Source organism: Fundulus heteroclitus, chromosome 21 (assembly GCF_011125445.2).
Source record: "Fundulus heteroclitus isolate FHET01 chromosome 21, MU-UCD_Fhet_4.1, whole genome shotgun sequence".
Taxonomy (NCBI): Eukaryota; Metazoa; Chordata; class Actinopteri; order Cyprinodontiformes; family Fundulidae; genus Fundulus; species Fundulus heteroclitus.
This window is the reverse complement of record NC_046381.1, coordinates 24449708-24461737: the sequence shown is the minus strand read 5'-3', so window position 1 is coordinate 24461737 and position 12030 is coordinate 24449708. Positions and strand designations below refer to the sequence as shown.

The 12030-nt window shown below is 46.8% G+C and overlaps 1 protein-coding gene across 2 annotated transcripts in view; it reads right to left on the bottom strand.

The window, feature by feature from the left end:
* Positions 1-12030, bottom strand: part of reck (reversion-inducing-cysteine-rich protein with kazal motifs) — a 187806-nt gene that overhangs the window by 45436 nt on the left and 130340 nt on the right. For both annotated transcript variants that reach the window (XM_036125404.1, XM_036125403.1), the window contains exons 15-16: positions 4417-4527; positions 4100-4262 (exon numbers count right to left, since the gene is read on the bottom strand). In XM_036125404.1, coding sequence (XP_035981297.1) covers positions 4100-4262; positions 4417-4527 — 274 coding nt within the window. The remainder of the gene's footprint in view (positions 1-4099; positions 4263-4416; positions 4528-12030) is intronic.

Sequence of the window (12030 nt, the reverse complement as noted above, 5' to 3'; positions counted from 1 at the left end):
CACAAAACTACCTAAACATAAACCTCGTTATGTTTTTAAAAGGTGTTTTAAAACTTTTAATGAATGGGCTTTTATTCATGATTTGTACAATTGTAATTTGGAAAATGTCTGTCAGATACCTGATGTGGAACATGCCTGGGAATATTTTCATAATGCCTTTTCAGCTATCTGTAATAAGCATGCTCCTGTAAAGAAATTTAGGATCAGCGGGAGGAACAACCCTTGGTTTACTGAAGAGTTAAGTCATAAGATCAGAGAAAGAAATGTGGCATGGGGAAAAGCTCAAGCCACAAATTCTACTGCTGACTGGACTGCTTTCAGAACCTTAAGAAATAAATGCACAAGCATGACCAGAAAAACTAAATCAGATTACTATCTAAAAATGTGTCTGAAAATCTTAATAACCCCGCTAAATTCTGGAAACAAATTAAGTCTCTGTCTAATTCCAATTCTTCGTCTGCAAGTCTCCCACAACATATTTTTGTAGATTCAGTTGAAATTAAAAACAAAATTGACATAATTGGTCATTTTAACAATTACTTTGTATCAGCTGGCTGTATCTTCAATGAGTCCAAATCTAGTTATCAGTGCTCCAACTCCAGCTCTGAAACACCACTGAAAACCTTTGTTTTTAGACCCATTCTTAAAAAGGATGTCTGTATTGCTCTTAAAGCTATTGATCCAAAAAAATCAGCAGGACCAGACAATCTAGAACCTTTTTTATTAAAAGTTGCAGCTGAATTTATAGCTAAACCTGTAGCATACATTTTTAATTGTAGTCTGCAGACCAATTCAATCCCTAAAATATGGAAAGCAGCCTATGTGCTTCCTTTGTTAAAGGGTGGTGACCCTTCAGATCTTCACAATTATAGACCAATTTCCAAGCTCTCTATTCTTGCAAAAATTTTGGAAGCTCAAGTAAACTGTCAATTAAAAGACTACTTGGCAGAGCACAACATTCTAACTGATGTACAGTCAGGTTTTAGAGCTGGACACAGCACTGTTACAGCAACTTTGCTACTATTAAATGACATTATAAATGCCTTGGACCAGAAGCAACACTGCGCTGCACTATTTGTGGATCTGTCCAAAGCATTTGACTCTGTTGACCATAAGCTATTACTAGATAGATTAATAAACATTGGTATAGGAAACCCAGCTATTACTTGGTTCAAAAACTATCTTACAGAGCGAACGCAATGTGTTTTTTATAGATGGTCTTAAATCAGACTTTTTAGAAATTTCTATGGGTGTTCCTCAAGGTTCGATTTTAGCCCCCCTCTTATTTTCTATATTCATAAATAACATTGGAAAGGACATGCAAACTGCTAAACTGCATCTTTATGCAGATGACACTGTGATTTATTCAGTTGCCTCTTCACTGAACCAAGCCATGCATGACCTTCAGTTGGCCTTTCAGCAGCTTCAAGTTTCTCTAAATGGCCTTAAGTTAGTGCTAAATACTAAGAAAACCAAATTTATGACGTTTTCAAGGGCTCGTTCCCAATCCCCAGATAATATAACTATTAACACATTAAATGGAGACTTAATTGAAAATGTTTCTTCATATAAGTATTTAGGTTTTTGGCTGGACAACAAACTTTCTTTCAAAGTTCATGTTGAGAAACTTGTAAAAAAGATGAAACTACGGCTGGGATTTTATTTTAGAAATAAAACCTATTTTAACATGTCAGCCAGAACAACACTTGTGCAGGCTACCTTTTTAAGTGTTTTAGACTATGGTGATGTTGTCTACATGCATGCTGCCTCTAGTACTCTCCACCTGCGCTTCTTAACTAATTCTTATTCCCGTACTCATCATTGTACGCTGTATGAACTGGTAGGTTGGCCATCACTAAGTCTACGTAGACAACTTCATTTATATATTTTTTTAATACAAGGCCATGATGGGTAAACTGCCGGCATATTTATGTAATCTCCTTAAGCTAAATTCCAGTCACTTTCATCTCCGTTCCACCAGGTGGCGCTCTTACCAGGTTCCAATGGTTTTTACTGAGCTGGGGAAGAAATCCTTCTCTTACTTTGCTCCATGGTCTTGGAATAATTTACAAAACTTGCTCCATTTAAATGATCTAATCCCATTGAATGAATTTAAAGCCATGTTAAAATGTCATGTAATTGAAAAATGTAACTGCCCTATGTGAACTGTCTTTTCCTCTATGTGAGATTTTATCTATGTTGTACTTCTGTTTGTATTTTAACTGGTGTGCCGTCTTGGCCAGGTCTCCCTCGAAAAAGAGATCTTAATCTCAAGGGACTTCCTGGTTAAATAAAGGTTAAATAAATTAAAAAAATAGATCTGGTGACTGTGTAGGCCATGGGAGATGTTCAATTTCACTTTCATGTTCTTCAAACCAATCTTTCACCAGTCTTGCTGTGTGTATTGGTGCCTTGTCATCCTGATACACGGCACCTCCTTCAGGATACAATGTTTGAACCATTGGATGCACATGGTCCTCCAGAATGGTTCGGTAGTCTTTGGCAGTGACGCTCCCATCTAGCACATGTATGGGGCAAAGGGAATTCCATGAAACGGAAGCCCAAACCATTACTGATCCACCCCAATGCTTCACTCTGGGCATGCAACAGTGTGGGTGGTACGTTTCTTTGGGGCTTCTCCACACCGTAACTCTCCCGGATGTGGGGAGAACAGTAAAGGTGGACTCATCAGAGAACAATACATGTTTCAAATTGTCCACAGCCCAAGATTTGCGCTCCTTACACGATTGAAACCGACGTTTGGCATTGGCACGAGTGACCAAATGTTTGGCTATAGCAGCCCGGCCGTGGATATTGACCCTGTGGAGCACCCGACGGACAGTTTTGGTGGAAACAGGAAAGTTGAGGTGCACATTTAATTCTGCCGTGATTTGGGGAGCCGTGGTTTTATGATTTTTGGATACAACCCGGGTTAGCACCCGAACATCCCTTTCAGACAGCTTCCTCTAGCGTCCACAGTTAATCCTGTTGAATGTGGTTCGTCCTTCTTCATGGTATGTTGACATTACCCTTGATACATCACAAAGACTTGCTGTCTTGGTCACAGATGCGCCAGCAAGACGTGCACCAACAATTTGTCCTCTTTTGAACTCTGGTATGTCACCCATAATGTTGTGTGCATTGCAATATTTTGAGCAAAACTGTGCTCTCACCCTGCTAATTGGATCTTCACACTCTGCTCTTATTGGTTCAATGTGCAATTAATGAAGATTGGCCACCAGGCTGGTCCAATTTAGCCATGAAACCTCACACACTAAAATGAGAGGTGTTTCAGTTTCATTGTCCAACCCCTGTATGTTTCCTTATATCTTTGATCCCTTCTGCATCTGGAATTTGAAAATAAAGGTGTAGAAATGGAGAAGATTGCATTAGTTTTTGCTAGTTTCTTTGTTTGCCTAACTTTTGTAAATTTAAACTACAATTTTGTACTCCAACCTCAGTCCTCACACTACAAGTGGACTTGCAATGGTTAGGATGCCCCCTCGCTGCCTCTGGTTGCAGGTGGTCCAGCGACTTGCCACTGGAATGAGACCCCCGGGTAGACCCCCAACTCTGGTGTTTGCCAAGAAATGAACTGGAGCATTGAAGGTTATAGGAGACCCGATACTGGATAAATGGAAGAAACTCACCTAAAATTGCCCTCATAAAGTTATATTAAAAATGTGTTGAAATTCTACTTCTATGAAATAAACTGTCAAATGTCTCCCTCCTGGTGGTGAGCAGGTCTGCTTATGATGAAACCTCATTTCAAGTTTTTCTAATAAATATCCAAGTCTGAGTTATCTCAGATCAAAATTTCTATCGAGGCATGAAAGCTTTCAAAGTGGAGGGGTCAGAGCATATGTTTGTAGAATGAGGATGCTGAAGAGAGCGGCCTGGGGATACATGAAGATTTGTGAATGAAATGGGATCACTTGGCCCACTTAAAAAAAACTAAGCCATTTGAAAGAACAACCAAGCTGGTATCCAAGAGAGGAGCGGGGGAGAGGAGGGTTTGAAAATGGAGGAGTTTTACTTCATGTTAATGAATTTGGGCTTTGTTTTAGCAGATTCTGTTCTGATTGTTAAGTGAACCCACCTCTGGTTTCTCGGGCAGGCTATACCAGCGCAAGGGTTACTAAAACGGCAGTGGCCAAAGACATATTTTTGGTCCATACAGCGGGCCACACATCCACTGGGATAGGTCCGCCCATTGGAGGCACACACTGGGATGAAGCGATATGGACATTTACAGGGAAGATCTGAGGAAGAGACAAAAGGAGAGAGGAAGTAAATACTGACAGATGAAGAAAACAAACGAGCCAGTGGAAAATGACTTGCTTATTTGACCACCTTCTTGTTAGTCATTGTCATCTAAAATCACCCAACCCAAATTAAATCAGTAAAGAAACTAACCAGTAAATAGCCAGTGGTCATTTTCTGTGGGACATTTTCTGGTAGAGCACATGGTTTCTCCAGCGAAGCAGGAACACGTGTTGCAGTCAGTCCTGAAAGTTGTGCCATGGTCTGATAGTAAAATACAGCAAAGCAACACAGGAAAAATAAATAAAATATATAACTTTATATATAGGTTATATAACGTATATATATATATATATATATATATATATATATATATAAAACTTTGTTATTCCAAAAAGCATTTAAGTGTTTAAAGTTTTGGAAAACATATATGCCTAAACATCAGGGCATCATAGTTAATACATATATCAAATGACAAGAGATTCAAAGACACACTTTAAAGGAGCATTACTTAGACTTAGACAACTTTATTTGTCATTTTGTATGCACAGAGTGTCAGCATTCAGCAGGTAGCACCGTGCAGTTTCTGCCGGCGCTGCTTCTTCTGCTCCCTTCACAGGTGACTGCGGTTGACAGGTGGGCGGGGCCCACACACCGGCAGCTTGTTCAGCTGTTTGGGGCTGAGCATAAAAGCGGCATTCGGACGACTGCTGGATGCCAGAGTGTTAACCTAGATGTGGTATGCCTCAGTGGCCACCGTCTCCAGACAGCTAAACTATCCCTGCGCTAATTCTCGCCTTCTGTGTCTCCTAGATCGCCTCTCGTCCTGTCCGCGCTTGGAGCGCCCACTCTTACGCTGACGTCCAGGGTCAATCCCTCAGTGCCTTTCTTTCACGGATCCCATCTCCTCGGCTGCGTTGTTAAGTCTCTGTGTGATGGCTGCATTTACAGCCACACAGATGTGGTAAAAATACCATTTATGTAACTTAGTTTCTTTTTCATATAGGGCTTCATTTACAGAGCCATTTCATTATTTGGAATTTATTTATCATCATGACACTGTATTTCAAAATTAGTGTGCACATTTTGCTTTACCCCGTTTTGTTATGATTGTTTGAGTTTTCAGTTGCTCTAGTCCCTTGGCTGAGGAACCAGCAGGTGGCCAAGGGGCTGAGCTGATTTGGACCATACCAAATCACTCTATGGGGGGAAATGGGGGTTTTGCTTCATTTGGTTTAATTAGGTTTGTGTATGTTTTACCCCATGTGTTTCTTTTGTGGACTGCTCAGCCACTATTTAAGTTCCTCTTTGTCCTATTGAGGGAGGTCAGTTCGTTTGAGTTAGTTCTGTTATTAGTTATTTTGAGTAGTTTGTTCCTTTGACCTCTTTTCTGGATCCATTTTTGTACATTTTATCCTTTTTGGGTTAAATAAAAGAACCCTGTTTTGAAAATATACCAGTGCCTGACTGTCCTTGCTGCTCGGTCCATCACACTCTGGTTCCTCCAGTCCTCCACCATCTACCGCGCCGCTGCTCGGGCCCCTCCCACGGATTCCAACTGCCCGCTCACCGGTCTCTGTCACCAGCTGCCTGCCTGTGAGGTCCCAAGCTGAACCAGTCTGTCTCTCCACTCCCCCCAGATAGATTGCGGAGCCCGGTGGTAAGCGTCTCACCCACGATCCCCAAATATCGTTCACCGCCTACGTAGTTAACCCTCTGCCTTTCCTCACAGATCGCACGAGCTCGTCCCAGCGCCAGCGTGTTCCCGCTCTGCTAAATTTAAAACCCGAGTGTCCTTTAATAAAAGTCCTGAACTGCTCTTTGTCTCCCGAGTGTGGTCTGCATGTGGGCTAAGCACCTAAAAACCATGACAGACCAACACTGTGGCCAACAAGACTCAGCGGACCCGCTCGGGCAGACACTTTCCTCCCACCAAGAGCAGCTTCAGTCACTCGGGGCAGCCGTTCAATCTACGCAGCATCAGCTGCAGGGGCTGTCAGGTAAGATCAGTCAGCTGGCTGACGCGGTGCATGCCCTCCGGCAGAATCTCTCTGCAGCGCCACCCAGCCCCGCCCCCGCTCCCACTGAGCCCCTCCCTCCTGTCAATGAAACCTCTTCTCCCAGCCCGGAGAAGTTTTCCGGTGACAGCGGAGAGTGTGGTGGTTTTTTATTTCAGTGTTCTTTGGTTTTCAGCCGATCGCCTCGCACATACGCCTTAGATGATGCAAAGATTTCCTACGTCCTACGTCTTTTGTCCGGGAAAGCCTTAAAGTGGGCTGAGGCCCGGTTTCCCGACTGTCAATCGTTTGGTTGCTCCTTCAACGATTTCTTAAAGGAGTTCAAAATGGTCTTTTCGACCGAGTCCGATCCGGCACAGCAGTCCCGTTCGTTGCTAGCAGTCAGGCAGCGCGGTCATCGAGTATCTGACTTCGCTATTGAGCTTCGTACTCTGGCGGCTGCCGCAGGCTGGGAGCAGCGCGCTCTCATAGCCATGTTTTTCCAGGCTCTTGATGAGCCCCTTAAGGATGAATTAGCGCGCTTAGAGGAACCTGACTCGTTAAACAACCTAATCGCCCTTGCTATTCGGCTAGATGATCGTTTAAGAACTAGGACCCGGGGTCGGACGGACAGACCTCTTCGCCTTACTGGGCTCGTTCCCATCGAGCGTGCAGCACCTAAACCGCCCGCTGCTGCTCCTCTCCCTCCCCCGGAGCCCATGCAGATTGGCAGGGTTCGTCTTACTCCGGAGGAGAGGCAACAGCGTATGGAGGTTAGATTGTGCATTTATTGCGCTTCACCTGAGCACTTTATTAGAAATTGCCCTGAGAGACCAAAAGATCAGGTCCGTCGGCTTTAGTGGGTAAATCGGCGGACCCAGATGAGCTTTCGCCCCCCACATCACAACCTAATTCCACGTTTCCTCGTTTATGCCTTCGAGCGATTGTCCTAATGGCTCATGATTATTTAAACCTTTCTGCCCTTGTTGATTCTGGCTGCGATTTCAATCTAATCGATCAGTCCCTGGTCCTGCGGGCCGGAATCGAGACGGTGCTGCTGCCCGCTACCCTCCAGGTTTCTGTCCTGAATGGGGGAGGGCTCCCTCATATTACACACAAAACTAAACCCCTGGAGGTGATAATTTCCGGAAATCATCGCGAGCGGATTTCTTTTTATGTTTTTCCCGTTAAACATGCTCCTCTGGTCATTGGGTTTCCTTGGTTACAGGAGCACAATCCCCACCTAAATTGGACTGACCGGCGGGTCGAGTCCTGGTCTTCCGCCTGTCACTCCCGCTGTTTAAACTCTGCTGTCACGTCTTATCCGCCGAGAGGGACAGCCGCTAAGAGTGAAGACGCAGTGGATTTAAGTTTGGTTCCTGAGCAATATCATGACCTAAAGCAGGTTTTTAGCAAAAGCTTGGCCGGATCGTTACCACCACACCGCCCTTATGACTGCGCGATCAACCTGCTGCCCGGTGCTCCACTACCAACGAGCCGTCTTTATAATATTTCCCGGGCCGAACGACAGGCCCTAGAAAAATACATTAGTGAGTCCCTCGCTTCTGGTTTGATCCATCCCTCCTCCTTCTCGCTGGGAGCCGACTTTTTCTTTGTGGGAAAGAAAGACGGGTTCCTCCGCCCATGTATTGATTATCAGGGCCTTAATCAAATTACAGTGAAGAATAAGTATCCGCTCCCTCTTCTTGCCTCCGCGCTCGAGTCTGTTCAGAATGCCACTATCTTCACTAAATTAGACTTGCGCAACGCTTATCACCTGATCCGTATCCGCCGGGGGGATGAGTGGAAGATGGCTTTCAAGACCCCCTTGGGCCACTTTGAATATTTAGTTATGCCCTTCGGACTGTGCAACGCCCCTTCTGTCTTCCAGGCTTTAGTGAACGACGTCCTCCGGGACTTTCTCAATGTGTTTGTCTTCGTTTACCTGGATGATATTTTAATTTATTCCCGAGACCTTTCTGAACACCTTTGACATGTACGACTGGTCCTACAGCAGCTACTAGAGAACCGCGTTTTTGTCAAGGCCGAAAAATGCGAGTTCCATAAGCCCTCCGTAACCTTCCTGGGTCTGATCTTGGAGGCGGGGCGGGTACGATCGGATCCGGACAAGATCAAAGCCGTCCTTAACTGGCCTGTGCCTGAGACGCGAAAGCAGCTTCAGCGCTTTCTCGGATTCGCAAACTTTTATCGCCGTTTCATTAGGGCCTATAGTCAGATCGCTGCCCCCCTGCATGCATTAACTTCACCTAAGTCCCATTTCACCTGGAACTCAGACGCCAACGCTGCGTTCGAGGAGTTAAAGAAAAGGTTTTCCCAGGCACCCATACTCGTGCACCCCGATCCATTCAAACAATTCACGCTAGAGATCGATGCCTCTGACACCGGGGTAGGCGCCATCCTCTCTCAACATGCAGACAATGACCAAAAGCTCCACCCCTGTGCTTTCTTTTCCCGGCGCTTAACCCCCGCCGAACGCAATTATGATGTGGGAGATCGTGAACTTCTAGCCATAAAACTTGCCCTAGAAGAATGGCGCCACTTGTTAGAGGGGTCCGGCAGCCCATCATCATCTGGACAGATCATAAAAACCTGGCATACCTGCAGTCAGCCAAACGACTAAACCCCCGACAAGCCCGTTGGTCCCTGTTTTTCTCTTGTTTTAACCTCTCCATTACTCACCGACCAGGCTCCAAGAACCAAAAGCCCGATTCTCTCTCTCGCCTTCATGCACCACAGGACTCGGACCCTGAACCAGCTCCCATCCTCCCATCCACCTGCACCTTCGGTGCCTTACGTTGGGAGATTGAGGATCTAATATCTCGGGCACAAAGAGAGGAACCGGATCCGGGGGACGGCCCCCTCAATAGAACCTTTGTTCCCCGCGCAGCACGCTCTCAGGTCATCCACTGGTGTCATTCTTCCAAGCTCTCTGCTCATCCGGGCATTCAAAGAACCCTTTCCCACATCTCCAGGCGTTTCTGGTGGCCATCCATGGCTAAGGACGTCCGGAGGTATGTCCTTGCCTGCCCAGTCTGCGCCCAAAACAAACACTCTAATAGACCTCCATCAGGCCTCCTACGGCCCCTCCCCATCCCTATGCGCCCCTGGTCCCATATAGCTTTGGACTTTAGGCCCGTTTACATTACACTTTTTTAACCGAGCCGAGACCAGTCCGAGCTCGGTAACCGAGATAACTCTTGTGTGTAAATGGTCAGCAGACTGAACCAGACCGCGCTAACTGCAGACCAGTTCATCAGCAGGTCTCGGACTGGTTTTTTTTATCCCGGTTCCCTGATAAGGAGGAGCGCATGAGCAGACCGCGTCATGCCCTTACAGTCAGCTGACTGTCAGCGGGTTTTCCGGCGTGTCTGGCTGCACGTCCCGATTCACGCTCCAATCAGACAAATTTCAGACATTCATAATAATACTAGCTTCCTTACCGTGCCACACGGTTTCCAGAGATGATTCTGCTTATGAACCTCAGCGTCTGTTGTTGTTTCCCGCGTCTGTAAATCCTTATTAGACATTCATTTGTCTTATCCACGTCCCAAAAGCCGAATCTGTCTAAAAAGGGCCTTTCAGACAGGAAGCGATTTGCTGGCCGCGGGGTTCAGCGCAGCGCATTTGCGGTTTCTATGGCAACGCGTACATTCGTCACGGCGCGGCGCGCTGCGCTGCGCTGTGCTTGCGCTTTGCTCGACGCAGCGATAAACCGCCCTGGCGCGGCGCAAGCCATTGAAAAGAATGGGTTTCACAGCGCAGCAGTGCGGTCGTCGCAGCCTGTCTGAAAGGCCCATAACAATAACATCCTGAATGTGACGGGTGCCGCCATTTTGATTTGCTCGGTCCCGCCTTCAATCCCAGAGAGCGGTAGTAACGCAGATCGCCACTAGGAGGCGAGGAGCAACCAAGGCACCATAACCGAGATAACTCCTGTGTGTGTAAACGGCTGCATTTATCTCAGTTAACTGGACCAAGCTCGGACCGGTCTCGGCATGGCTCGGTTTTTAGGTGTAGTGTAAATGGGCCTTTAGTTACAGGGCTACCACCTTCCCAGGGAATGACGACTATCTTAACTATAGTCAATCGCTTCTCGAAAGCCTGTCACCTAGTCGCCCTTCGCAACGTCGCCGGGTGGCGACCGTTGAGGGGGGGGGGGGTGGTGTCAGCATTCAGCAGGTAGCACTGTGCAGTTTCTGCCGGCGCTGCTTCTTCTGCTCCCTTCACAGGTGACTGCGGTTGACAGGTGGGTGGGGCCCACACACCGGCAGCTTGTTCAGCTGTTTGGGGCTGAGCATAAAAGCGGCATTCGGACGACTGCTGGATGCCAGAGTGTTAACCTAGATGTGGTATGCCTCAGTGGCCACTGTCTCCAGACAGCTAAACTATCCCTGCGCTAATTCTCGCCTTCTGTGTTTCCTAGATCGCCTCTCGTCCTGTCCGCGCTTGGAGCGCCCACTCTTACGCTGACGTCCAGGGTCAATCCCTCAGTGCCTTTCTCTCACGGATCCCATCTCCTCGGCTGCGTTGTTAAGTCTCTGGTTCCTCCAGTCCTCCACCATCTACCACGCCGCTGCTCGGGCCCCTCCCACGGATTCCAACTGCCCGCTCACCGGTCTCTGTCACCAGCTGCCTGCCTGTGAGGTCCCAAGCTGAACCAGTCTGTCTCTCCACTCCCCCCAGATAGGTTGCGGAGCCCGGTGGTAAGCGTCTCACCCACGATCCCCAAATATCGTTCACCGCCTACGTAGTTAACCCTCTGCCTTTCCTCACAGATCGCACAAGCTCGTCCCAGCGCCAGCGTGTTCCCGCTCTGCTAAATTTAAAACCCGAGTGTCCTTTAATAAAAGTCCTGAACTGCTCTTTGTCTCCCGAGTGTGGTCTGCATGTGGGATAAGCACCTAAAAACCATGACACAGAGTGCGTACAGAATGAAATTTTGTTGCATACAGCTTGTAAATTACAGTAAATTACAGTATATTACAGTATAAGGTGCAGCAGTGATTTAAAAGTAAACAATTGAAATGTAAACAATGCAGGAGAAAGAGATAGTGTGCGATCATAGTGTACAGGTGAGTATTTTTAAAACCATTTGTATGTGCAGAACTGATTGTGCAAAGGGCATTTGTGCATGAATGCATTAAGAAACTAAGAGTTCAGCAGCATTTGTAATGCTAGATAGAGATGCAGTGATGCAAATATGTGAATGTGCGAATGTGGTGCAGAGTCCAGTTTATAGTTCAGCAGTTCAACAGTCTGATGGCAACTGTGCAAATATGCGAATGTGGTGCAGAATCCAGTTTATAGTTCAGCAGTTCAACAGTCTGATGGCAAGAGGGAAAAAGCTTTTGCAGAACCTGGTTGACCTGCAGCGGATGCTGCGGAACCTCTTCCGAGAAGGCACCAGGGAGAACAGTCCATGGTGGGGGTGTGAGGGGTCCCTGATGATGTTACGGGCTCGGGACACGCAGTGCTGAGATGAAATGTCCTAAATAGAGGGAAGAGGAGCCCCGATGATCCCTTCTGCTGTCCTCACCACTCTGCTCACGTTCTTCTAGTCGGAAGCACTGCAGCCTCCACACCACACAGAGAGACAGCTGGTCAGAATGCTCTCTATGGTGCTTCTGTAGAAAGTCGTGAGGATGGGCGGGGGCAGGTGGGCTCTCCTCATCCTCTGCAGGAAGTACAGCTGTTTCTGTGCCCTCTTCACCAGTGACGTGGTGTTCACAGACCAGGTGAGGTTGTCTGT